Here is a 26,668-nt window from a genome sequence, read left to right as displayed (position 1 = left end):
CCCATACTGTTGCTATGGAGACTATATTTTAAATTTATGAGATCAGTTTAATAGTTTGGAGCATGATCCTGCAAGCTTCACTCATATCCTTTCTCATCAACAATCACACTGAAATCTGTGGGGCTATGCGTGTAAAGCAAGCAGGAGTGGTCTCGTTAAAGTAAAAACTTTGCCACTGCCTTATTTTGAGGGGCAGTACGGTCTAGTGACTGAAGCGGTGAAGGGGGGCTGGGGAACAGGAAGTCCTGGTTTCTAATGTGAGTTTCATAGATTCATAGAGTTTAAGGTCTCACTTCCTCTGTATCTCAGGCTATCAAGTTTTACCCAGTTACCCTGTATTGAGCCCAATAATGTTCTTCCCCTAATTTGCTATGCAACATTGTAAAGTCACTTACACCAACATTTTTGAATTTTAGATGCCTGGCTTTAGATCAGTGGTTTTCAAACTGTGGGTCATGACCCAATACTGGGTTATGGAATGGAAGGCACTGGATCACGGCGGCTTTGGTCAGCACCGCCGGCCAGGCCATTAAAAGTCAGGCTAAGGCAGGCTAATCCCTACCTGTTCTGACACCACACTGTGCCCCAGAAGTGGCCAGCAGCAGATCCAGCTCCTAGGTGGGGAGGCCATGGGGCTCCATGTGCTGACCCGCCCTGAGCACTGAGCTCCAGTGGGAGCTGGGGAGGCGGCACCTGTGGGCAAGAGCCGCGCTGAGCCGTTTGTGCGCCTCTGCCTAGGAGCCGGACCTGCTGCTGGCCACTTCCGGGGTGCAGCTTGGACTGTGGTGCCAGAACAGGTAGGAAGCCGGCCTCTGCACCCCCGCTGCGCTGCTGACTGGGAGCCGCCTGAGGTAAGCCCGAGCACCAATTCCCTACCCCAGCCCTGAGCCCCCTCCAAATGCGGAGCCCCTTCCTGCACCCCAAGCCCCTCATCCCCAGCCCCACCCCAGAGTCTGAACCCCCAGTCCAGAGCCCTGACCCCCTCCTGCACCCCAATCCCCTGCCCCAGCCCTGAGCAACCCCAAACCTGGAGCCCCCTCCTGCACCCTAAGCCCCTCATCCCCAGCTCCGGTGGGTCGCGGGCATCAACAATTTTTTTCAACTGGGTCGCCAGAAATTTTTTTTGAAAACCACTGCTTTAGATTATAGAATTCTAGGTAAGTGGCCTAATCTGCAGATAGGGTTGCCAACTTTCTACTTACACAAATCCGAACACCCTTGCCCCACCCCCTGCCTACCCCTCCCCGAGGCCCTGCCCATGCCCTGTCCCCTCTCGGAGGCCCCGGCCCTGCTCACTCCATCCTCCCCTTCCTCTGTTGCTTACTCTCCCTACCCTCACTCCCTTGCTCATTTTCACTGGGCTGGCTCCGGGGGCTGAGTATATGTGATCTCAGGCTACCAACCAATAACTGATTTTCATCGCTCTCCATAAGATGAAGATGACAATATTTCCATACCTTACCAGGGAGCTTTGGGGCTTTAATTCATGAACAGTTGAATGGACTTTGGATTGAAGGGCTATAGAAGTATATCATTATTACAATGACAGGAACTGAGCTTGTGTTAATCATGCCATGTTGGGTGGAGGGATAGCTCAGTGGTTTGAGCATTGGCCTGCTAAATTCAGGGTTGTGAGTTTCCTCCTTGAGGGGGCCATTTAGGGAACTGGGGTAAAAAAAAAAATCTGTCTGGGGATTGGTCCTACTTTGAGCAGGGGGTTGGACTAGATGATCTCCTGAGGTCCCTTCCAACCCTGATATTCTATGATTCTATGCCAGTAATTGACTTCTGACTTTGTTTGGAGAGGGGAATGGGTTCAATGTCCTTTATGTGAGAATCAATAATGTTCTATGCCTGTTGCTGTGACTTCGGCCAATAATCAAGCAAGGGCTCCCACGTTTTTCCAAAAAAACACAGGCTGTATTAAACATTAACAGAACCAACCTGCTCAGAAGGCTCCTGTTGCAGAGGGCTTGCTTTTCCCTCGCCTCTGGTGAAGGCCTTGTGGATTACAGCATGGGAAGATTGACCAGGAAGAACGCTGATGATCCCAGGAAGAAGCCTCTCTTTGTTCTTGCCGCTGTCTTGTTGCTCAGCTCAGCATGTGCAGGTAAGGAGGGTACTGGTGGAGGCTCATGTGCCAGAGGTGGTGGGCAAGGAATTGGAAGATTTGACAGATGTAGATTCTGGCAGTGAATTCAACTGATGGTCCCTACACTACACAATCCAACATGTATATCAGGTCCCTGCTAGAGCCAAGTGAGTTTTGGTAAGAAAAGTGATTGTAGAAATGACCCTTTCTTACCCCCACATATTGGTTCCACCACACGTGTCTGTGAGGCAGGTCCACCAACTTGGCTTTACAAAAGTAATTACAGCAACCCAACGAACAACTAAGTTTACACTGCAAAATCTTTATTAGCAGTAGTTAAGTATGAGGTAGAAAGTGCTAGATGGGATGTTCAGTTTGGCAGGCTTGGTAAATTAGAAAACCGACTTCTATCTTGAAAATGGAGCATGTCTGATCTGAAAGAAGATATGGGACCCTATGGTTGGTTTAAAAAAAATCACTGAAAAACTGTTCTCTTATGCTAAAATCCCATGGAACCTGCACTTCCTACAGCGTAACTCCCTGCTCCTTCCCTCATTTGCTGCCAATTGCTGTTCATGGAAGGCACAGGACTGTCCTTTCAACCATACCATTGATCACTTGCAGTCAGAAATGCAACCCCTGGGCCCAGTTCTCCTTTCCCCGTCCACACAGGCATGGGTAAGTCCCAAATAGATATCAGTGGGAGGTTCTCATATCCTGCAGTGGGAAACGTGGGCCCTGAGTCCCTTCACTCTCAGTTCCTTGCAACATTCAGTAATGATCCCTACAGGATATTTTTATAGTGTCCTCAGTTGGGATAGCATTTTGAAGCACTTGGAGGGGAAGAAGGTGATCAAGAACAAGTCAACATGGATTCACCAAGGGCAAGTCATGCCTGACCAACCTGATTGCCTTCTGTGATGAGATAACTGGCTCTGCCAATGAGGGGAAAGTGGCGGATGTGATATATCTTGACTTTAGCAAAGTTTTTGATATGGTCTCCCACAGTATTCTTGCCAGCAAATTAAAGAAGTACGGATTGAATGAATGGACTATAAGGTGGATAGAAAGCTGGCTAGATTGTCGGGCTCAACGGGTAGTGATCAATGGCTCCTGGGGCCAGTTTTGTTCAACAGCTTTATTAATGATCTGGATGATGGGATGAATTGCACCTCAGCAAGTTCGCAGATGATACTAAGCTGGGGGGTGGAGGGCGAGAGGTAGATACACTGGAGAGTAGGAATAGGGTTCAGAGTGACCTAGACAAATTGGAGGATTGGGCCAAAAGAAATCTGATGAGGTTCAACAATGACAAATGCAGAGTCGTGTACTTAGGAAGGAAGAATCCCATGCACTGCTACAGGCTGGGGACCGACTGGCTAAGCAACAGTTCTGCGGAAAAGGACCTGGGGATTACAGTGGATGAGAAGCTGGATATGAGTCAACAGTGTGCCCTTGTTGCCAAGAAGGCTGTAGCGGGGCAATAACCCCCACTCCTGCCCTGATGGGCTGAAAACAGCCCTGGGAGAGGGCTGTGGTAGAGAACCTAGGCTGACTGGGGAAACAGCCTCAGCTGGGGCCACGCCCCAATCAGGCCACAGCTGGCCCTATAAAGGGGCTGGTAGGCTGGAGCTAAGACAGAGTCTCTCTCTAGCTTGTTGAGAGAGATGGGCCTGGCTGCTGGGAGCTGAACAGGGTACCTGAGTGGAGCAGGGCTGGGGAAAGGCTAGAGGAGCTGGGGAGCTCCAGCCTGGAAACTTGATAAAGGCCAGAAAGATACTGGGGTTGCAGAGGGGCAGTCAAGGGTAGGCAGAGGCAGCAGGTCCAAACTCCCTTGCCTGTGATGAGTGGCTTTTACACTGCAGTCCGCCCCAGTGAGCGGGGGCTAGATGGTGACTGGCAGTAGCCACAGACTGAGGCAAGGTGGGGCTATGGGGTTGAGGGTTCCCCTGAGTGGGGAGACCCAGATTGTGGGTTGTTGCAGTGGGCATAACCCCTGGGTAAAGGGGCACCGGGTCCGGGAGGGACACGGGGGGCAGCGGCAAGCGGGACATCGGCCAGCAGAGGGTGCTCCAAAGGCTGGAGAGCTAATTCCCAGGACAACCAGCGGGAGGCGCCGTGTTTGTGTGTTGCTGCTGCGCTACAAGGGCCAATGGCATATTGGGCTGTATTAGTAGGAGCATTGCCAGCAGATCAAGCGAAGTGATTATTCCCCTCTTTTCGGCACTGGTGAGGCCACACCTGCAGTATTGCATCCAGTTTTGGTCCCCACATTACAGAAGGGATGGGGACAAATTGGAGAGAGTCCAGCAGAGGACAACAAAAATGATTAGGGGGCTGGGGCACATGACTTACGAGAAGAGGCTGAGGGAACTGGGGTTATTTAGTCTGCAGAAGAGAAGAGTGAGGGGGGATTTGATAGCAGCCTTCAACTACCTGAAAGAGGGTTCCAAAGAGGATGGAGCTCGGCTGTTCTCAGTGGTGGCAGATGACAGAACAAGAACCAGTGGTCTCAAGTTGCAGTGGGGGAGGTCTAGGTTAGATATTAGGAAACACTATTTCACTAGGAGGGTGGTGAAGCACTGGAATGGGTTACCTAGGGAGGTGGTGGAATCTTCATCCTTGGAGATTTTTAAGGTCAGTCTTGACAAAGCCCTGGCTGGGATGATTTAGTTGGTGTTGGTCCTGCTTTGAGCAGGGGCTTGGACTAGATGGCCTCCTGAGGTTCTTCCAACCCTAATATTCTATGATTCTATGATAATGAGTGATTTATAAGGGGAGTTCTTGTTTCTGTTTTAAACATGGCTTCAAGGTTGTTTAGAGAAGGAAAGAAAGTTTAGGGTGTAGTGGAGAGAGAATGAGCATGGAGAAAAGTCAAGCTTTTCAGTGGGGTTCTGTGACATTCCCCTGGTGTTATCTGGACCGTTGATCTGCTAGGTCACTCCAATCCTCAACTCTGGGAGCCAGCCTTACCCTGCTCTGCTCAGAGAACCCCCACTCCCGGGCTGTTCACGCACAGCCTCTGGCATGCAAGCTACACGAGTGAGCACTTTTGGCCAGCCGCTGCTTGGATTGTGCAACCGAATGACACTAGCCAATATCTCTGGCCCCAGACACAACCCTAGAAACCTCTGTCTTGCAGTGTCCAGTTATGTCCGCTGGATGCTGCAAGCTTATAAGAGTTCGTCAATTTAACAAAGAAATTGATATGTACCAGGCTTGTTATCCCAAGGGGAGTCTCTGACATGCTTCAAACCAAACGCACTGCTTCAGGTAGAATAAACAAACAAATTTATTAACTACAAAAGATAGATTTTAAGTAATTATAAGTCAAAGCACAAGAAGTCAGATTTGGTCAAACGAAATGCAAAACGCATTCTAAGCTGATCTTAACACTTTCACTGCCCTTACAAACTTAGATACGTCTCACCACAGTCTGACTGGTTGCCCTTCAACCAGGCTCTCCCCTTTGATCAGAGCTTCAGTCGCTTGGTGGGTGTCTGTAGACGGAGGTGGAAGAGAGAGAGAGCATGGCAAACATCTCTCCATTTTATCATGTTCTTTCTTCCCTCTTGGCTTTGACCCCCACCCCTTCAGAGTCAGGTGAGCATTACCTCATCATAGTTCCAAACTGACCAAGGGAAGGGGGTGACTCACACGAGAGTCCAACAGATCCTTTGTTGCTGGCTAGGCCAGTGTACGTTGTTCCTGTCAGGCTGGGCTGGGTTTGTCTCATACATGGCCTGATGAGGTGTGAACTGCCCCTCTGTTCCTGGAGAGTTTTGCCTGGGCTTGTTTTAAGCCATGAGGACACATTTTCAGCCTCATAACTATGTACATGAAATTACAACCTATGACATTACTACAACAACAATGTTCAGTGCATCATGAGCCTTCCAAAGACACCAGACATGACAAACTTTGCATTGGATACCATACAATCATTTTATAAGGATGAACATGGGGGTGCTGAGTGCTTCCCCGAGGTACAGAGCACCACAGTTGCACCAAGGATGAATATGACCTAAAGGGCACATTTTCAAATTGTCACCTATGTCATTTCTGCACAATATATGCATATATGTAAAAGTGTCACTGAGCATATAAAAACAAAGCATTTCTGTAGTGTTCTCCATGCAAAGATTTTAAAGCACTTTACAAATAATAATACATTTAACCTCACAATATACCTGGCAGATTGCATACTATGGTGACGGACTAAACAAAACACTAAGGCCTTGTTTACATGGGGAAATTTACCAGCCTAACTACACCAGCATAATTATACCACTCTAATTAGACCAATATAACAGCCTATGTTGACAGGGAGCTTATACTACTTTCAGAATGACAAATGCAGCACAGAGAATAAACATCCATTTGGGGCACTGTAGCAGATGTGTTGTCATGGAGGTGGGGGCTGGGAGCTCTGCCTTAAGGGACTGAAGAGGGACCTTACTTTGCTCTTGAGTGATCCTCTCTTGCTGGTGCTCACTGTGTTGCTGATAGGATCTGCAGAGAGCCATCTCTAGATCTCCAGTGACTAAGAGAGAGTAGCCAGGTATGCTGGAGGGTGGAGGTGGAAAAACACACGCAAGAATTACACAGACCAGAGTGGGCATGTGCTTCACAGAGATATGTCAACAGTCTGAGCCTTTCTGAAGCCAGTGATTCATGATCAGAGCTTCATTGGCTCACGTGCTGTACAAACACGGAGCAAAAGGCTGTCCCTGCCCTCAAAACATCCCAATCTGAATAGTTACACTCTAGTTGATCTATCTGCTGGGGTTTCCAAGCCTAAGAAACACTGTTACTCCTCCCAGCCTCAGCAAATGAGAGCTTTGCTGCGGCTGAGCTGCGTGTGTCAGATCCCTGCCACACCAGCTTGTCTGTCTTGCCAGCAAACTCTTTATTACCCTGCCAGTCCAAGCCTTGCCTAGCAGGTAACAATCAGTGAACCCCAATTCCCGAGTTCCCCAGAGACGTCTATCCACAGTGCTCAGCCCCTCTGGCTGTAGCACTCACAGAACTTTATATAGTTCACTGCTCCTTGAAAAGAGACCGTATACAGCAGCTGATTAACTCAACTGGTGTTGACAAACCTTCCACTTCAACTAAAGCACGGAGATGATTTATAGTAAAAAAAAAAGAGGTACGTTTATTAATAAAAGGATATTGGGTTAAGTGATACCAAGTATAAGGAATAAAGCTAGAAATGGTTACAAACAACAAAAGTAAGAATACGCTTCTAAGACGACGATCTAACTTAATAAGCTAGAGTCCTTTGTTCAAAGAAGTTTTTCTCACCCATCTTTCTTCCAGTCTGGCTGACCAGTTTTTTTAGCCAGGACCCTTCTCAGATCTCAAAGTGCTTGGTTTCTTTGTCTCCTCAGGTGAAGGATAACTTAAATTAGTGGTTCTCTCCCCCTCTTGCCATAGTCTAGTAAACCTTTGAAATGTATTCTTGAAAAGGAAGCCCAGATGAAGTTTCTCTTTCTTGCTGGGGTGTAGACACCAGGCTGTTTTCTCCCCCACTTGTCAGCTCTGTTTACCTTTTATGTAGATGTACCTTCATTGTCTCTGCCTGGCTGGTCAGAAAAGCAAATATACACTTTTTTGTCTAGGGCAGACTGGACTTATGTATTATTGGCAAGCACATTTTAAGAACATAATTCCAGCACATATTTATAACTCTCTGTACATCCTTGTGTATATACCACGCAATGATTTTTGGGACCAGCATGTTGTCAGTTTGTATACGATAGATTATGACAACAGTGTGTTAGGTGCAGTGAGTAAGTCAGGACTGATGAGTTGCTGACACACAGTAGTGAAACATCAACAGGCCTCAGTGCCACAAGAGTACTATCCTCATTTTACGTGGGAAAAGGAGACACAGAAAAATTAAGTGACCTGCTGAAGATCACACTGGAAGGCTGTGGTAGAGTGAAGAATTGTACCCCACTCTCCAATGTCTCAGTGCAGTGCCCTAACTACAAGCCCATCATCCCCCTCCCCTCCATTTGCTCTTTCCCAGTGGGCATACACAGACTAGGCATGTATGTTTTTGTTTCTTTCTCACTGCAGGGCATGAGACCTATGTCCCAGCGCAGCCCTGCTCTGACTTTCAGACTGCAAGCTTCTTACAGGGCATGAAACTTAAGGTCCAGTTTCTTCTGTTCACCTCCTCAAACCCCAGCTGTGGGCAGCTGATATCACTTGGCGATGGCATCAAGAACTCCAGCTTCAATACTAGCCTGGACACCAAGATAATAATTCATGGCTTCACGTAAGCATAAACCGAGCTGGACACTTTCAGTCCCAGCTACCTCAGAGATCTCCTTCTCTCTCCTCATGCCATACCTCAGCAATTATTATTATTATTTATTATTTGTATTACCATAGTATCTCGGAGCCTTCGTCATGGACCAGAACCCCCGGATGGTAGGCACGGCACAAGCCTAGAATGAAATGATATTCCCTGCCCCAAAGAGTTTATAATCCATAATCAGGCAATGTGCTTAATTTGGAGGGGAAGATATTCCATGTCAAAAGAGCTGAATTTCAAAATGTCAGTGAAAAATCTAGTCAACATTTCTAATTCCAACCAAAAAAAAAAGGAGAAATGTTAATATACTTTTTGTGACTTTAATTCACCCTCATCTTGAGACGAGCTGCAGAGCTGGTCAAAATACTTCAAATTTCAACATTTCAATTAAATGTTAAAATTTCAAATTTCCACAGGTTTAAAAAACCAGGGATATCCCCCCACCCACTCCCAAAATTCAGTCTTTCCCCCTGTCTTTTTACTATTTTTCTTCATTAAGAGTCTTTGCTTTGGAGTTTTCTCCCTCTTGCCCCCCAGCCATTCAGTGCCTGAATTTCTTAACTTACTAGGAAGCCTGCCAAACCCACCTTTCTTCTTCTCATCATGGAGGCAGGGAGTTTGAGCCAGAGTTTTTAAAGCTGTGGCCATTTGGTGGGTTTGTTTTATTGTGGGAGCATCAGCCAGCCCATAGTCGATTTTAAATCATGTTAGTTTAATTTCCGTGAAGGGTGAGATATTATAAAATGAAATGAATAAATAAAATACACGCAGAGGTAAATACATATCATTTTATGGAAGAGGTATTGTGACACAGAGAGATTAAAGCCCAAATTTTTCAAGGTATTTAGGCATCGCTGCACTCAGCATTGTAATGCCCAACTGATTTAGGAGACTAAACCTCATTTTAAAAGGGATTTAGGCACTTGGCAGCCAAAATCCAAATACCAAGGACAATTGACAGGATTTTGGCTCTTAAGTGCCTAAATCCCTTTTAAGAATGGGATTTAGACTTCTAAATCAATTTGGTGTTCCAGAGCTAAATGCCTTTCAAAATCTGGGCCTATGCGACTTGCCCAAGGTCTCTTAACCAGCTGGTAGCAGAGCTGGGACTAGGAGCTCCTGGTGTCTAGACCTCTACTCTGTTCACTAGACTATACTCTCTCTATGGAAGGAAATTTCTTCTTGACCTCAGCTGGTGATCAGCTTAAGCACTACAGCAAGACTGATACCTCTGGCAATTTCACTCGAGCTGTTGTCACTGCAGGTGTTAGTTTTGGTCATGTAAATGTCTGATTTCTTTCTGACTCATAATGGACAGGATGGCTATAGGTGAAAACAGTCTGTGAACTGCAGTGAAGGAAGACTGTTTGGGGCTGTCTGATAGTAGACAAAACTTTCACCTACTGTATGGCAGTCCCAGCAGGGAGATTTTGAGACCCCACCCCAGAGGGGAAGTCTGCATGTGTGTGCGCCCCATTTTGGAAGGCATCTGACATATTTATTTCTGATGACTCACCAGAGCACTGGGCAAAAAGCCCTCCTGGATCAATGGACTCATGGGTGCATTATTCCGAGCTGCCAAGGTGAATGTGGTCGCAGTTGACTGGGTTAATGGAGCTACAAGAACCTACCCTGGTGCTGTGGAAAATGTCATAGAGCTGAGCATAGAGATCTCTCTTTTCATCAGCAAGTTGCTGGTAGGTGGAAATGAATGTCTGAGTGGGAGGAGCATGGCCAAGGGACAGAAACAGGTGCGAATGCAAACCAACCCAGACAGTAGCTTCCACTCTGACCTCTGCTGTTTATTCCATAATAAGCTCACTGCAGTGGCCAAATAGACTCTCCATCTTCCCAGATACCCAGATCCTCTTCCTCCTGAGTATCACAGCCCAGCTGTGCACTGAGCTGTCATCTGCTGCTCCAACCCATCACTCCATGGGTCTGTGTACTAAGGATACTGCCTTTCTCCATCTCTTGCCCCCTCTCATTTACCCTATTGTATAGCATTGTCACATACTGTAGTGCCTAGCATTGTGTTTCACTATATTGCATTGTACCATACTGCATTGTCCTGTCTATATCACAGGCCCCGCACAGTATTGTATCCTCACATATTGCAGGTACAGGCCTTGATCCTCCATTGCTTTCCCCTTGTGTCATTGTTTACACCTGTGAAAAGTGGGTCTCAAACACTATCAAAGCCGAGGTGGTAGGATACATGTGTTGTGTCCTGTCCCATTATACTGTATTGCCTCAGAATGTGTTGCCCTGTTGCATTCCATTGTATTTAACTAGGGCACATGGTATCATATCACATCATATTGACCCTTATTCAGAAAACACTGAAGTAAGTGCTTTAGTCCCATTCAAGTCAATAGAATCTAACCTATGCAACTAAAATCAATGAAATGGGAGAAAACAACATCAGCATGGGGTGGGGAGTTGACGAAGCCATGAGAGAGACCTTGTCCTTCTTGTTCCTGCTGAAGGGACATCCAGGTGATGGGGCAGTGTCACCCAACTAGGAGGTTCCTAGGGAAGTGCTCCAGAGTGAAGATAGCCCAAGGGGAGGGAACATGAAGGGGGCTGGAGGAGATGACCACTCTGACTTGGAGTGATCTTGTGTCCGTGATCAATATGTCAGAAAGAACTAAGTAAGGATAATATCCACCACTCTTCATTTCTTTCTAGTTACCCACCCTATGCACTGAGAGAAGCTGTGCAGCCCAGGAGCAGTGCACAGGACGGGGGGTCAGCAAACTAGGCTTTGCCACTGATCTGCTGTATGACTGTGTAGATCACATTTCCCTGTGCCTCTGTTTTCCTATCTGTAAAATGGGGGTAAATAATAGAGACTCATCTCTGAAAAGTGCTTTGAGACCCTGGGATGAAAAGTACTAACTATTATTATCAACTCCTCAGAAACTCGGAGTGTCAAGGACATCTATCCACCTCATTGGGGTGAGCCTTGGAGCACATGTTGCAGGTCTGGTGGGGCAGTTCCATGGAGGCCAGCTTGGAAGGATTACAGGTATTGTAACATTGGGTCCAGGATTCTCCCAATGGCCCTGAACTGTGAGGACAGAAAGAGCATGTCAAGGTTGATGATAATGGTCCTTTAGCTGAGAAGTCTTGGGCTTGTGGGTACTTCTGAGCTACAGAACGGTTCAGGAATGTTTTTTCTTGGAATAATGGCCAGCAACCCTCTGATGAGCACAGGATTTCCACTTGCAGGACTCATTGTTCAGACTGTGAAGAGCCCGTAATATTTTCACACACAGTCAAATAAGAGAATTCACACCACTTACTGGGTGGGTGGAGACCAGTTGTCACTGCACCATCAGTTAACGATGGGAAATCTAGACCCCATGGGAATCAAAGTGTTAATGCTTGAGAATAGTTTTGTATGTTCAGACCAATACCAAAGGATTGTGTGTGACTGAGAGCAATAGGAATGAATTATGAAGAGCTGACCCTTTCAGCTCAGAGCTTGTACCATCTTAGAGGGAAAATGTCCTGGCTGGGAAGCCTAATTGGACCTGGTACCAGGAGAACCACAAAAAAGCTTGCGTCAGATGGTTCTTGCTGGCCCCGCAGCACAAAGATCACTCCTATGTTTCCAATACAAAAAGAACAGAAGACATGCTTTCAAGTGAATAGCTTTTATTTCCGATTAAGGAAGAACAACAACAAGCAGGAACAACAGTACAGCTCCCAGGAGAGAGAGAGCACAGTGTGTGTGACTCACTCTGTAGAGCTACCATGTTGAGCTAGCTCAGTCACAGGGCACACTTTACACTCAGAGGTGCATTACATACAAGACAGTCTGTCTAGCTACCTGCACCACAATCCTCTTCCTCTACATTTTAAAAAATATGTGCATTATGATTATTAGTTTAGTCTGATATTAGGTCTGTGTATATGTTATGGCCCAAATTATTTAGCAGAAGGGGAAATTGGCATTGCTCTTCCTCTGTTTCCTCATAAGCATTTTGAGATTCACTTTCAACAGTAACATTATTATTTACATCCTCGCCAGGCCTATAAAAGTAGCATCATTTTCCTCCCCAGTAATTACATGCTCACCAACCTCACATTCAAGGCCTTCTGCCCTTTCTGAACCTTTAACTGGTAACAGTAGCTCAATATATGTCTTCCTTCTCTCCCCTTTTACCTCTGCCAGGTAAATTACAGGCATCAATACCTTCTGGCAATTCCCTTTCCCCACTCATTCCCACCCTGTGATTTCACAAGCATACCAGAAATTATATCCAATTTCCTGTTCCCATTTGCAGCCTTAAGACATTTGGATCAGCATCTGGATTTCTTGATGCTAACCTAAACTCTTCCAACCCAAGGCTGGTTCCAGAGTCTGCACTGGCGCTCTTAGGGGGAAGAGGGTGGCAGTGTGTCTGCTGTTAAGACTTTAGTTCTATCTTGGTACAGGGCTGGATCCTGCGGGGCCCAAGTACACAAAAGCCGGCCGTGAGGAGCGCCTGGATCCTGGAGATGCTCTCTTTGTGGAAGCCATTCACACCGATACAGACAGTAATCTGCTTTCTATTCCTTTCAGCCCACTGCTTCTCCCCTCCCTGCCATCATCATTAATGCCCAGGAACGTGGTTAGTGTATAGCTGTCAGTGTGGCCCAGCAGCTAACTCCAAGGCCAGATTCACACATAGGCAAACCAGGCACCCGCCCAGGGCCCACATTTTGGGGGAGGGGGCAGGAGGGAGGTGATTTTTTTACCAATGCAAATTTGTGTGCAAACTGAAAGAACTTCACTCACTTGAGTGAGTGGCATTGCAACCCTCAAGTTTGGCCTGGCTGCCCCTCAGTCACGGTGAGCAGTGCCCCAAGCAGCGGCAAGACGAGCAGCCAGTCCTGGCAGATCTACAGCATGGCCAGCCCGGCTGAGGTGAGCAGACTATTGCACTGTTTGTTATTAGAAGATAGGGGCCCAGAAAGTGTATGCTTGCCTGGGACCCAGAGTTGGGTTAATCTGGCCCTCCGTGGCTCTTCCTTCTAGGTCAGAAGATAATAGGCTCAAGTCTCACAGTAGGATGTGGATGTGCTTTGGTTAGATTTGCTTTCCAGAAGGCTTAACTCAAATGATAGTAAAAATAAATCTGGCCATGAGAGCTTTGTCTCTACTAGAAGCCCCACCAACAATAGCACCCCTGAGAAATACATTGTAAATGTCCCCGGCGTAGACACAGACAATGTCAAACAATTCTCAAATACTGCTCCTCCCTTTGCCTCTCTTCATCCCCAGCATCTGAAAGCAGCAGAATCAATGAATGGGCAGGAAGTCAGATGGAGGAACACACAGAGAGAGCTTCTGCTGGGACCATCTCAGCATAGCTCCTGGTTTTGCCAGGAGAAGATTGTTTCTGCTGAAACTAATCAGTCCAGCTCCTCCAAGGTTGGGCAGGGGAGAAGGTTCACTTTCAATTCCCGAGCAACCTGAGGCCCTGACAATATATTGCCATTATAGATTCCCTGGCAGCTTTTGCAAAGGTTGGGGTGCAAGACCCACTGTCCTCGCCTTCTGTCATCTCTGGTCATTACATACTGCTCCCAAAATGCCCCTGGAGATTTCAATTCAATATTCTCCTTCACTTCCGGTCCTAAACTATTATGCTGTGCTGATGGGCTCTGTTGAACATTCCCAGTGATTCCTGTGAGTATGTAGGGCCTCCTCCTCCTTCCACTGACTTCAGGGGAGTTACTTCACATTTATTCTGGTGTAAGCAACAGCAGAATCAGACCCAGAGATAGTACAATGACGTAGTAACCTTTGTAAAGCGCTTAGGGGTCAATGTAGGTGAAAGATGTTATAGAATAATAATGCTTTGCCTTTCTGTAGCACCTTCCCTCTGAAGACCACAAAGCTCTTTATAGAGATTTATGAATTAAGCTTCATAACTCCCAGGAGGGAAGTCAGTATCATTTCCATTTTACAGCAGGGGGAAACTGATGCCCAGAGATATTAAGTGATGTGTCCAAAAATACAGAGAGCATCAGTGGCAGGGCCAGGCATGGAATCTAGGCCTCCTGACGCCCGCTCCTGTGCTCTAACCACTACATATCACTGCCTCTCACAGATACTTATGCAGGGCAAGAACATGGAAAAAGTCCTGCCCTTCATCACAGTCCATCATCTTCTCCTGCAATGAAGTCACAATGGTGACTGATGACCTCATAGTCATTTCCTGGGAAACACACCATGAAATCACAAAGCCAGGACACTGACATCACTGGGGATCAGGCAGGGTAGCCCATGAGGGAGGGGGAAACAACTTCTAATTCAGTTGCAGATCTCTGCAAAGAGAGTAAAGGAAAAACAGCAAAAAGGTGACCAGAGAATCATTTCCCAAATTAAGGTTTCTCCCATTCAGTTTCCTTCAGTGTTAAAGTCCCATTAAAACAAAGGCCCAGGTGAACATTCTCCTCCATGCTTCAATACATAAGGATGGAGCAATCTGTACAGTGCAAACAGATGGCAAGACACCTGAAATCCTCCCTTAGACTGGTGAAGAAACCAGCATATTGTGTGTGGGCCTGGGGCCAGCTCAGATACTGTTAGGTACATCCTGTTCTTAGGACCTTGGAACATGGAAAATAGCAGCTTCCTCTAGAATGTTTCCCTAGAGAAGAAGGAGCAGGAATAATAGCTCAGTGGCTTTTTTTGCTCCTTTCAGGTTTTGGCATCCGGATTCCTGTAGGCCATATTGATTACTTCATCAATGGAGGCAAAGACCAGCCTGGATGCCCCCGGTTCACCTCATTAGGTGAGAAGGATTCACAGCAAGTTGTCAAGGGAAGTTCCCTTCCTTCCAATCGATCAGCCTGTAAAGCTACTGCTTGACTAACAATTCCCACCTGAGCCAGGGCAGGGGTATGGCAGACATTACAGCAGGACAGTAAACGTGTAAAGGACAAGCCATAGCATGACAGTATCATACAAGATCGGTCCATCTTGCCCAAGCTGCCTCTCAGCATTCAGAGAAGAAGAATGACCAGATAACACTACTTATGGTATGCAACAACATAACAGCCGAAACACAAAGCACACTGCGGCCAGGTTTCCACTAGAAACTTTTGCCTATACCCAGGGGGTGATTTTTTAAAATATTTCTATATCAGCAAAAGCCCTAGTGTAAATGCAGTTCTACCCGCAAAAAAAGTCATTTTGCCAGTATCGCTTATTTCATTTGGGGAACCAGTATAAGCTATAATGGCAGAAAACCTTTTCTTCTGGTATAAGCTTCATCTACACTGAGAGGGCTTGGCAGTGCAGCTCTGCTGGCAAACCTTTTCTAATGTGGATTAGGCCTTAGAATTTACTGTATATAGGGCTCTCCATCCATAGGTCTCAGAGCGCTTTATAAAGAAGGATGAGTATCCGTAGCATCATTTTCTAGATTGGGAAACTGAGGCACAGAGAGGCTAAGTGAATTGCTCACAGTCACACAGTGAGTTAGAGGCAGAACTGGGATCTAATACCTATGACTCCTGAATTGCAGCCTTTTGCTTAGTCCACAGCTGCCCTGGAAAGGATGAGTGGAGGGGATTTTGGATGAAAGTTTCAAAAGCACCTAAGTGACTTGACTTTCAGTGGGACTTGGATGCCTAAATTGCTTAGGCACTTTTGAAAATTGTACCTGATGTGTCCTTCGCAGACAGAATAAAGTGCTTCTTAACTTGCACCCTAGCTATTACTGTGCTGGGCTCCTTAGAAATGCATAGAGAGTCCATATTGGATCAAGAGGTCAGTCTCTTCCTGGTCACCTTACCTGTAGTCTTGCTTTATCTTGCAGGGTATAACTATCTGATCTGTGATCACATGAGGGCGATACAGCTCTATGTCAGTGCCCTGGAGAATTCCTGTCCTTTGATGGCGTTTCCATGCTCAAGTCATGAAAATTTCCTTGCTGGCCACTGCCTGGACTGTATCAATCCTTTCCTGCTCTCCTGTCCCAGAATAGGTATGATACCAGCCTGGGAACTCCACTGTCCAAAGGGAGAGGAGAGTTGAACCCTGAAGGTCTTTGATGCAGGGTGAGGCATTTAGATTGGATTTTTTTTGAGCTGGGGACAGTCAGAAGCTACTGGGTTTCAGACCTGCCCAGGGAAGCATTCCAAGTGCATCTGTGGGATGAGATGTAAAACCAAGGTTCGAACACCTGCGGCCACTGAACACCCGATGGCACATTTCATAAAGGCAGGAAATGAATCTGAGCAAAGTCCCCAGATCTAGCCCCCTGCCAAAGTCTGCAAAAGGCAGATTTGTAGCTGACCCCTCCCTCTGAATGGGCTACATCAAAATCCTGAATCCAAATTCCTCTGAACTTGGGGCAGGTTAGAAATCTGAGTTCAGATCAGAATCCAAGTTCTGTAGTTTGGGACCAACTCTAGTGTTAAACCTGGTCTCCTGGCCATATTCCAATGTGAATAATTCAATTCCTGCTCAGGGCTTGTCTACACTAACATTTAGTTCACAGCAAGCTGGGGTGTACATCTACCCTGCACTATCCTGCTGCACACTAAGTGTCTGTGTGGACCCTGCTGATGTGCATTAACAGCTCCTTAGTGCGCTTTGATGAAATGGGAGTAAATCAAAGTGCACAAATGAACCATTAGTGCGTATCAGCAGGGACCACATGGACACTTAGTGCACAGCAGGATAGTGCAGGGTAGATTTACACCCCAGCTTGCTGCATAATCAATGTTTGTGTGGATAAGCTCTTACATTCCCACCTGCAGTTTCAATAGGAGATGTTGTTCACTTACCTGCCTAACCAATGTGCACTTAAATCAAAAAGTTTGGCTAGTTCAGAGAAGCAGCCAGAGTGTTTACCCTAAACTGAGCTGAACCTGAACTTCAACCCTTTTGAGATTCACCCATTGCTCCTACATCAGTATGCTGGTCAACAGTGGCTCTGTTCACCCCAGAGGTGGCTGCATTCCAGTACTGGGAGGACTCTCTTATGCTCCCCTGAGGCTGAGCTGTGCTGGGGTGGGAGGAGGTGCACCGCTGGAAAGCCACTGGCTGGAAGCATTTTGCCCCTGAAAGGTATGGTACCTTCTCTGGTGTTGGGGGAATGCATAACAGGAGTCACGAGCCCTCTTCCCAGCACAGCCAGCCTGTTTCCCCTAGGTACACACTGCACAAAGTGAGCATGAAACCGTACCACCCTGACTGGGAAGCCTTTTTACACTCACTTGGGACAGATGCAAAGGATGGCACAGGCTGCAGGGCAGTGTGGAATCAGGCCCAGAGGCTACAATAGTGTCATCATGGAGCATACCTGGATGCCCCAATGACTCTCGTTACTGCTGGCTGCCCTGGTGATCACAGTGGTGTAACACTGGGTGTGCTGGTGAAACCCTGCAGTGGAGAATAGCTGGGATGCAGTCACTGTGAGCCTGTTCCTTTGATCTCACTGATGCTGGAGGTAAGTAAAGACCATTTTGATCCACATCAAAATAGTGGGATAGGTGAGAAGTGAATCAGGTGTTCCTGCCACCTGTTCCCTCCGGACCTTTACCCCTCCACCTTGGCTTCATTTCTTCCCCTAGGGCTGTTGGAGCGTGGTGGAGTCAGCATGGCAAAGCTCCCCGAGGAGATGAAGGTTTACTTGGTGACTGCCTCCTCAGCCCCGTACTGCAGTAAGTAGCAAAGAGAGAAGGAAGCCAGGCTGGCGGCATGAATGAACTATGGAGACTTTCCATTTATGTCAATGTTCCTGAAGAGAGTCACCGTCATTGACTGGAACATGTCGGTCCTTCCCCTGCTCCCCATGGAAACTGCAGGTGCTTTGAGAAATGGATTCAGAGGGTATCTGGCTTCATGGTAGCTTCTGTAAATCCCTCAATACCTGCTGCAGAAATGCTGTATTGTGCTGTGCCATGTTCCTCAGCGAGGGACAATAGAGATTGGCATGCCCCGCACACACGCTCCTCAGTGAGTCTCACTATCCCTAGGCCTTCTTCAGCAGCTGTACACTGAGGGAGCGGAGGAGGGGCTGCTTTCACCAGGCGCAGAAGAACATCACTGTTACAAATGCTGGGATAACCCAAGCCACTGTCCTTTTCTGAGTTATGGGCCAGCTTCTCCGTCCAGTTCCATACCCATTGACTCCTGGCGAGATACTCCATTTTCCACCGGTGTACCTGAGAGTAGAATCTGGCCCTAGAAGGCGTTTGAGATCTGGCCTTCAGCCTCATTTCATGCCACACTCCTGGAGACTATAGAGGATAATAGGCCTGATTCTTCTCTCACTTCCACCAGTGTTACACCTGTGTAACTCCACTGGTCTCTCCATTTTCTCTCTGCCACCCAGGGCCGGCTCTAACTTTTTTGCTGCCCCAAGCAGCAAAAAAAAGCGCCGCCCCGCCGAGCCCCCGCCCCGCCGAGCGCCGTGCCGCCGGAAACCCCCCCCCGAGCACTGCGCCCCGCGCCGCCCCCCCCGCTGAGCGCCGCGCTGCCGGAGCCCCCCCCGCCGAGCGCTGCGCCGCCGGAGCCCCCCCCCCGAGCCCCGCGCCCCGCGCTGCCCCCCCCGCCGAGCGCCGCGCCGCCGGAGCGCTCCCCCCGCGGAATGCCACACCACGCTGCCCCCGCCACCCCAAGATTGGCCGCCCCTTACCAGGTGCCGCCCCAAGCATGTGCTTGGTTGCCTGGTGCCTGGAGCCGGCCCTGCTGCCACCCTCCTCCCTCTCTGGCTCTCTGTGTCTGTCTGACTCTCACTCTCAGAAAATAACAGTGAAGAATGGAGTCCCATCAGTAAACAAATATATGTCCAATTGAGCAGGCAGCCTGTTCCCTTTTTATGTCAAAGCTCTGCTTATTCTGCTCCATACGGTGCTGGAGAGGTCAGAGCTTGCAGGGGTGAGGACGGACAGCCCTCCTATTGGTACAAGGTGAGGGTTAATGCTGAAGGTATGGTCCAGCCAGGGACTTGTGCCCTCACTCTGTCGTGTGCTCTCTGTTGCACAGTGTACCACAGCCTGGTGGAGTTTCACTTGCAGCAGAACAGAAGCTTGGTCACCAAACTTGAGATCACCTTCCGCAGCAGCAACTCTACAGCCAGCGTGAAGATCACCATGTGAGTGACAATGTGCACCTCTGACCTGTCTTTAGTCCCTCGTCTTCCTTGTTGCAGGCACAAGGATGTCCTTCTAAGCCATGTACGTGCATAGTGGTAGCGCAAGTGACCACATGCAATCACCACGAGGTGTCCTGGTAATGTAACTGAGTAGCTGATAACCTAACTGCTGGCAAAGAGAGGGACATCCAGCAAACACCAACCTCCCTTCCAGGGTCTGGCCATACATACCTGACTCATCAGGCAGCTGTCCTGATGACCCTGAGATGTGAGCTGAAAATGGCTGTGGAGACAGAAGCGTTTCTGTGCCGCAGGACTGTGGTTAACTGATCCATTGTAACTGCAGTTACTCAGCAATGAACCTGGGAGAGGAGAATCCACCGAGGCTGGGGACAGAGGCAGGTTCGGGACAGTAAGATCCATCTGGAACCTGCCATCTTCCCCCAAATTGTATCTGAATTCAAGGGCCAGATTCTTTGACCCCTCCCTGTCCTGTGTCCTAACTCCGCTGGGATTTCCCCAGCAAAGGAGAGTGCCCAACAGGCACAGAGCCAGTCTTGCTGGCTTCTACAGCTCCTTTGTCCCTTCCCTCAACCTCCAGCACAACAGGCAAGGTGGGGCAGGGAGGAAGAGAGCAGAGCATGCTGCAGGATGTGTGCTGGGGGCCAAGGCCAGAGCAGCACCAGAGCTAGCTCCCAGATGGCCCCTTTCTGTTGAGCTGAGCAGCAACTCCACTCAGCACAAAGTCTGGTCCAGATCTTTGAAGTGTGCTGCCTCTATGCCTGGGACCAAGAGCAGCAGGGCTGAGATACTCAGGGAAGGGCTGTTTCCATGAGATTTCCAGCCTGGCCAGTAATAAGAAGCACTGTACATCTCCATTGATTTCCAGCCTAACGTTGCAGACCAAAGAAGTTTAGATAAATTCAGATAAGCAGCCAACCTCCTGGAGCTTGAAGAGATACAAATCAAACCTCTGAGTTACAGACAAGTTCAGCCCAGGAAAGTTTAAGGCCAGATCTACATTTCCCAACAATGTGTGTGTAGGTGCTTGGATCTGGGCCCCGCTCTACTCTAAACCTTGGTGGCTCAATCATGACTATTTGAGGCAAACAGCCGTTCTGGTAATTTAAGTATGTCCACCAGGTGGCATGTGAGCTCAAGAAGGACAGGACATATGGAAATTGGTTGGGTCACAGCTAGAGCCCTCTGAACATACAAAATTAGTATCCGTATCCAATCTGCAAACGTGGTCTGTGGATATAAAGATTTGCAGGGCTCTAGTTACAGACACGCAACCTAAGGCCTTGTCTGTAGTTATACTGCGCGCTCTCTCGCTCTCTTTCTCTTTCACACACACACACACACACACACACACACAGTCACTCTCTCTCTCTCTCTCTCTCTCTCTCTCTCTCTTCTAATCCAGAATAAGAGTGGCTTTTTTTTTGGTTTTGCTTAAACCCTTTCTCCAAGCAACATAATCTCACCTGAAAGAAGACCCTCTCATACCGTAATAAGAGTATCTGCCTGGGGTGGGCTCTACCAGGGTAACTATATCAGCTTAAATTCACACCTCAGATTATACAGAAGAAGCTTCCCATGCAGCTATGGCCTAAGCTTCCTACATAACCAGGCCGAGTTTCAAACTTGGTTGCCTGCTTGCTTCCAAGTCCATATTTAGGCACTTAAATAGGTGACCAGACTTTCAAGCGTGCTGAGCACTCAGCAGCTCCCAGGGACTTCTGTAGGATTTGTGGGTGCTCAGCACTTCTGAAAACATGTTTGAGTTGGGTTTTTTCATGCCTACATATGGAGTTAGGACCATAACTATAGACACTCAGCTTTGAAATGTTTGGCCATCATGCGCTCAGTCCCGCAGAGCCTCCATGCACAGCACTCCCATTAAAGTCAATCAGAGTTCCACACACATACACAGGACTACTGGCGATAAAATTAACCAATTCTCTTTGAAATCCAGTGACTCTCTTCCCATTTGTGGGGGTGCATCCCACATGTTGAGTACATGCTGCAGAAAGAAGGATTTCCCTTGGTTTGTTTTACATTTTCTTATCATTCATTTCTCTTATTTTATTTTCTGAGAACTGCAAACCAGACACAGTGAGCCAAATTCCTTCCCATGTAACTCCACTAAAATCAGTGCAGTTACAGTAGGGATTAATAGGCCTCATTGTTCTTTGTAAAACAGGCTTTGTCTTAGTGGATCTGATCAATAGTCCATACAGTCCATTAACCTCTTGCTGGCAGTGGCCAGCACCTGACATTTCAAAGAAGGCAACATCCCCCACCCCACACTTTGCCCACTTCATAATGCTCCTGGCCATCTGTGCAATGTTTAGTGCTGTATTTGTTGGAGTGTCAGGATAGGATTACAAGACAGAGGGACAGAGGAGTGAATATTTGCTGATCTGGGGGAGCTGCTTTAATCATGTGGTATAAGAAGAAAGATACACATCCACATCCACACATTCTCCAGCCTTTGAAGAGGAAGGGCATATAACACAGAGAGATCCTTCTGGAGGAGGAGAGGGGTCTATTGGGGCAGAGCCTCCCACCTCTCATGAAGTGTCAGATTGCCATAGAAGGATCCTTAGATCTCACCAAGTTCTATGTGGGTTCCTGTTAACAACCCCATCATCTCCAATGTTTCAGTAGACACCTGTGTCCCCATACCCCCTTGCATGCTCACATGCTACTGTGGGTTGGCCCCTTGTTCTTATTCACATCCCTCCCTCTGCCTTGCAGACCTAAGCAGCAGCAGCTGGGCAAAGGGGTGCTGGCTCACCCAGTCCCACTGTGCCAGATAGAGGCGGTGACGCTGAAGTATCTCCCCAAGTTGCACATCTGGAAGAAGGACAAGGCTGTCATTGTTGGCAACTTCTGTACAACCGCACTGCCTGTCAGTAATCGGTAAGCAGGAGACATCCTTTGAGCTCACTCCAGCCAGAGAGCCTTATTGGCCGGCTCAATGCTTCAGCTTCTCGCCCTGCGTGAGAGCACAACTCCTCTTGGGGTCACGCAGAAGCTGCTAAGAATGTTAATTAGACTTCTCCCCTTTCTCTTCTCTGGCTGTTGCTGGCTACCACATACAGCAGAAATGAAGGAGATATTGGGAAAGGGCTGAGGTGCCACAAAGGCCCTTGTATTCACCCCCCACCCCTTCCTTTGCATGCACACACACAGAGACAATTCAGGAAATGAATTACATGGGAGACACCCCTGATTTTAACGGATGAGCTGTGCAGCCAGAGACTGTGAACCAGTAACCATTAGAGCGAGGCAAATGTTTAGGGTTGGTTTTTTTTTTTACAAATTATTTTGTCACCAAACAATGCATTTTGGCAGGTTCCTTTGCCAAATTTGGGTCATCAAATAGTTTTGGTTTGAAACAGTATTTTTTTTTTTTTTTGAGTTTTTTTTTTATTTGACAGACTGGATTATTTTTCCTGGATTTTAAATTCAGCCTCTGAACCAAAAAATCCATTATTTGTTTAACTGTAGTTACCATCCAGCCCTAGTTAGCCTCTCCAAAGCAGGACAAACCAAAAGCAAACCCGTCTAACCTGGATGAGGTTCTCACCCTAATACAACATTCCTGATGACCAGTGTTATGTTCCCAGCATACACACAGAGAAGTTAGATAAAAACATAAATACTCTTAATGGAAGGTTGCAACGTAACACTACTTTATTGCTTAGACTTCAAAACAATAACACACATGATCCCAAAAACAGAGAGAGACAAAGCAGGCTGCTCCCTAAGGCAGAGAGGCACACGTCACCCCACCTTTCTTTAAGCTGGCTCTTTCCAGTCTGACTGATTGCATGCTTTGCTACAGAGCCCACTAGCCTACATGCAGGACCAGGAAACCCCCCCTCACACTTAAAGTGAGAGCTTGCAATTCCAACACAGTCCTTGATATACCATAAGCAGACCCCTCGACTGCACCCCATAGTCATTAAGAGACATACTCCTCATTTTATGCCTAGAGAGCCCACCTGAAAGCTAGACAGAGCAGGGCCTTTGTACAGGTGCACAAGCAGGAGAGGACACAAGAAGCCTCCCCACTCTCAGACCCCCACACAGAGAGAAGATGCCACTGTTGCTCCAGAGTTCTTTTGAGGACTGTTCCTTTCCAGTGCCCCCTGGAGAGCAAAAGACCCACAAAGGTAATAGGGGAGTGGCAGAGTCATGACCTTATGTCCCCCACACCAGCTTGCACGGACCAGCCGGACACACAGAGGAGCACATGCTGCACCTTCCTAAAGGCTGGCGCAGCAGCTGTGATCCATTGCACGCTGGAATTCTGGGAAGCATTGTGCTTCCCCTTCCACAGCGCCCCCTAGTCGGGGCTGTGCCTAAATGGTACAATCTGGCCCATCACCTCTGACTGTTTGGGTGCAATGTCAAAGCCAAATTTGAAGCATCAGCGTGTGATGCCAATTCCTTGTGCACTGATCTGGCACCCTGTGAAAGCCCATATTCCTCACAGAGAAACACAAAATCTGAGACTCCCCTAACTAATGCAGCAGCAACTGCGAGAGATGGAGATCAGAGAGAGTCCCTCTGGGGCTAGTCCTTTGACACCAGCAGGTTCTCGCCCTTGGTTGTTTTAAGATTTGCCTAACTCCTGTGTGCTTCTCTCACAGCGAGAAGATGTTTTGCCTGTCTCAAGATCTGTCCCTGACAGCGAGCAGTCCCCTTGAACGTGACCTGGCAGTGGACTGTGCATAGGAGAGTCCCCTGGAGCATGTAGCATGCACAGGCACAGTGCTGGGCTCCAAATTGTACTTCCCCCCTCTGGACGATACTTCCTCCAAAAAGGACAGAACCAGTTGGATTTTTCATCCACCCACCTTGGGGATAGAATGAATAACAGCTCTGGGAAGAGAAGTGCACTGCCGAAAGGGAAGACTATGGTCAAGCGGTTAGATCGGGAGATTGGCAGTTAGGACTCATGGGCTCTATTCCCAGCTCTACAAATGCACCATTGTGAGACCTTGGACAAATCGCTTAATCTTGGCTTCCCCCTTTGTCAAAGGGGCTGATAATACTCATCTTTCAAGAGGATTGTGAGGGTTAGTTCATTCCTTAATATTTCTAAAGTGCTTTGAAATCTTCACATTAAACGCCCCAGCCATGCAAAGTATTATTGTTATTAGTGAGCATGCAGCTGTGTGGCTTTGGTTTTGTATGGAAAGGGGTCATTCCCCTAGCAACACACACACACAGATGTGAAAATAACTAGTCCGGGCCATGGATGCCTACAGAGTCTGAGGACCTCTTGATTTCACATGAGTGGTCCTGCAGTGTAATCAGCATCGATATGTTTTCTCTTATCATGACAAGACTCCAGCTGCTATTCTGGCTATCTGATTGTCATTTTGTGATGGGTCTCTTTGGCAAAGTTGATGTGTCCTGTTCTTGGATACTCAGATTTATCAGAGCCAGGAATGTTCAAATATTAAAACAGATGATTTATTAGTAAGAAAAAAACACACCAAAAACACTGAAAAATAAGGATCTGCCCTGATTCAGGAACCCGTCTACATTTAGATGCTCAATAGCCCTGGCAGTTGGAGAACAAGAGATACAGCCAGAGGAGTCAGTGAAGAGCTCTGCTCCGAGGGCTGGACAGCCCTTCCTTAACTTCTTCTGCAAGAGCTTTGCATCTAGCCTTGGGAGAGTGGCCCTCCGCCTGGACACTCAGGCCTTTCCTGGCAGAAGTCTCTCAGCCAGAGCTCATCAGTTTCTTTTAGGGCCATTCCCTTTTCTCAGGGTTTTCCCAAACAAACATACACCTCTACCCCGATATAATGCTACCCAATATAACACGAATTCTGATATAACACGGTAAAGCAGTGCTCCCGGGGGGAAGGGAGCTGCGCACTCCGGCGGCTCAAAGCAAGTTCGATATAACACGGTAAGATTTTTTGGCTCCCAAGGACAGTGTTATATCGAGGTAGAGGTGTATTTTAATAAATACCTCAGAAAATCAGGGTTCTAACCCCTGAATTGGCCACCTCACCAGACAGACTTGGGGTGGAGAAGCCCTTTCCTTGCATGAAAGAAAGAGAACACAGAGGTCAAGAGAACAGCTGGCCAGCAGAAGCAAGTCAGGACAAGAGCAAAGGAGAGGTCTTCATCTGGAGCCAGAAGGCTTCCCCACCATGACAAGATTCAGAACCCTACAGATGGGTAATTGGGTTGGGGAGGGAAGGGAATGAAGAAAGAACCCTACAAAACTAGGGTCCTGAGCTCATCCCTTGGGACAGCACTTGCCCATCCAGTTTATAGGAGACTATCACTATCAGGCATGTTTTCTAATCCTTTAATCATTCATGTGGCTCTTCCCTCTCCAGCTTATCAACATCCTTCTTGAATTGTGGACATCGGAACAGGACACAGTATTCCAGCAGCAGTCTCACCAGTGCCAAATACAGAGATAAAACAACCTCTCTACTCCTACTCGAGATTCCTCTCTTTATGCATCCTAGGATTGCATTAGCTCCTTTGGCCAAAGTGTTGCACTGGGAACTCATGTTCAGCATATTATCCACCACAACCCCCAAATCTTTTTCAGACTCTCTGCTTCCCAGGAGGGAACCCCCCATCCTGTAAATATGGCTACATTTCTTTCTTATTGTTTGCTTGCACCCAGTTTACCATGCAATCCGGATCGCTCTGTATCAGTGAATTGTCCTCTTCATTATTTACCACCCCCCAATTTTTGTGTCATCTGAAAACTTTATAAGTGATGATTTTATGTAAGAATCGGGGGGGGGGGGGCACATCCTGGTGGGAAGTTCACAAGGGAGTGTGCACCCACCCCTCTGATGGCTTCACTGTGGGACTCAGCAAAGCCCCAGTCCTTTGAAGGTTTGATTTTTCTTCTAGCTAGGTGTGCATGCGCTCTGGGCTTCATGTATCAGTTCTTGTGACAGCAGTCATAGGTGCCAACTCCGTGTGTGCTCAGGGGCTCAAACACCCACAGAAAAAAATAGGGGGTGCTCAGCACATACCAGCCACAGCTGTTTGGCAGGGCCATCGATCAGCTGTTGGCAGCTGGCAGGAGGCACTTGGGGAGGGTGGAGAGCAGTGAGCGGCGGGCAGGTGGGC

General features: G+C 47.7%; 1 protein-coding gene across 2 annotated transcripts; it reads left to right on the top strand.

The window, feature by feature from the left end:
- The first annotated feature begins 806 nt into the window (after positions 1-806).
- On the top strand, positions 807-24,698 carry PLA1A (phospholipase A1 member A). 2 transcript variants are annotated; one of them, XM_054043239.1, is made up of 12 exons: positions 807-851; positions 1,938-2,110; positions 8,180-8,381; positions 9,940-10,117; positions 11,343-11,451; positions 12,867-12,968; positions 15,125-15,214; positions 16,244-16,411; positions 18,006-18,095; positions 19,423-19,531; positions 22,295-22,459; positions 24,199-24,698. In XM_054043239.1, exons 2-12 carry the CDS (start codon positions 2,017-2,019, stop codon positions 24,281-24,283), a joined length of 1,392 nt encoding a protein of 463 aa, XP_053899214.1. In that variant the 5' UTR covers positions 807-851; positions 1,938-2,016; the 3' UTR covers positions 24,284-24,698. The 2 variants fall into 2 exon arrangements, with proteins under 2 accessions (XP_053899214.1, XP_053899223.1); XM_054043248.1 differs by lacking the exons at positions 807-851; positions 8,180-8,381; positions 9,940-10,117.
- Positions 24,699-26,668: the final 1,970 nt, after the last annotated feature.

The sequence above is a fragment of the Malaclemys terrapin genome, chromosome 1 (genome assembly GCF_027887155.1).
Source record: "Malaclemys terrapin pileata isolate rMalTer1 chromosome 1, rMalTer1.hap1, whole genome shotgun sequence".
Taxonomy (NCBI): Eukaryota; Metazoa; Chordata; order Testudines; family Emydidae; genus Malaclemys; species Malaclemys terrapin.
The sequence above is the reverse complement of the archived record's forward strand: the minus strand, read 5'-3'. Positions and strand labels throughout refer to the sequence as shown.

Excerpts from the sequence above, each read along its gene's own strand:
- PLA1A (XM_054043239.1), top strand. The coding sequence starts at position 2,017 with ATGGGAAGATTGACCAGGAAGAACGCTGATGATCCCAGGAAGAAGCCT. Across the intron at positions 15,215-16,243 it reads CCCCCGGTTCACCTCATTAG|GGTATAACTATCTGATCTGT; the intron begins GTGAGAAGGATT and ends TTTATCTTGCAG. Across the intron at positions 19,532-22,294 it reads GCCAGCGTGAAGATCACCAT|ACCTAAGCAGCAGCAGCTGG; the intron begins GTGAGTGACAAT and ends TCTGCCTTGCAG.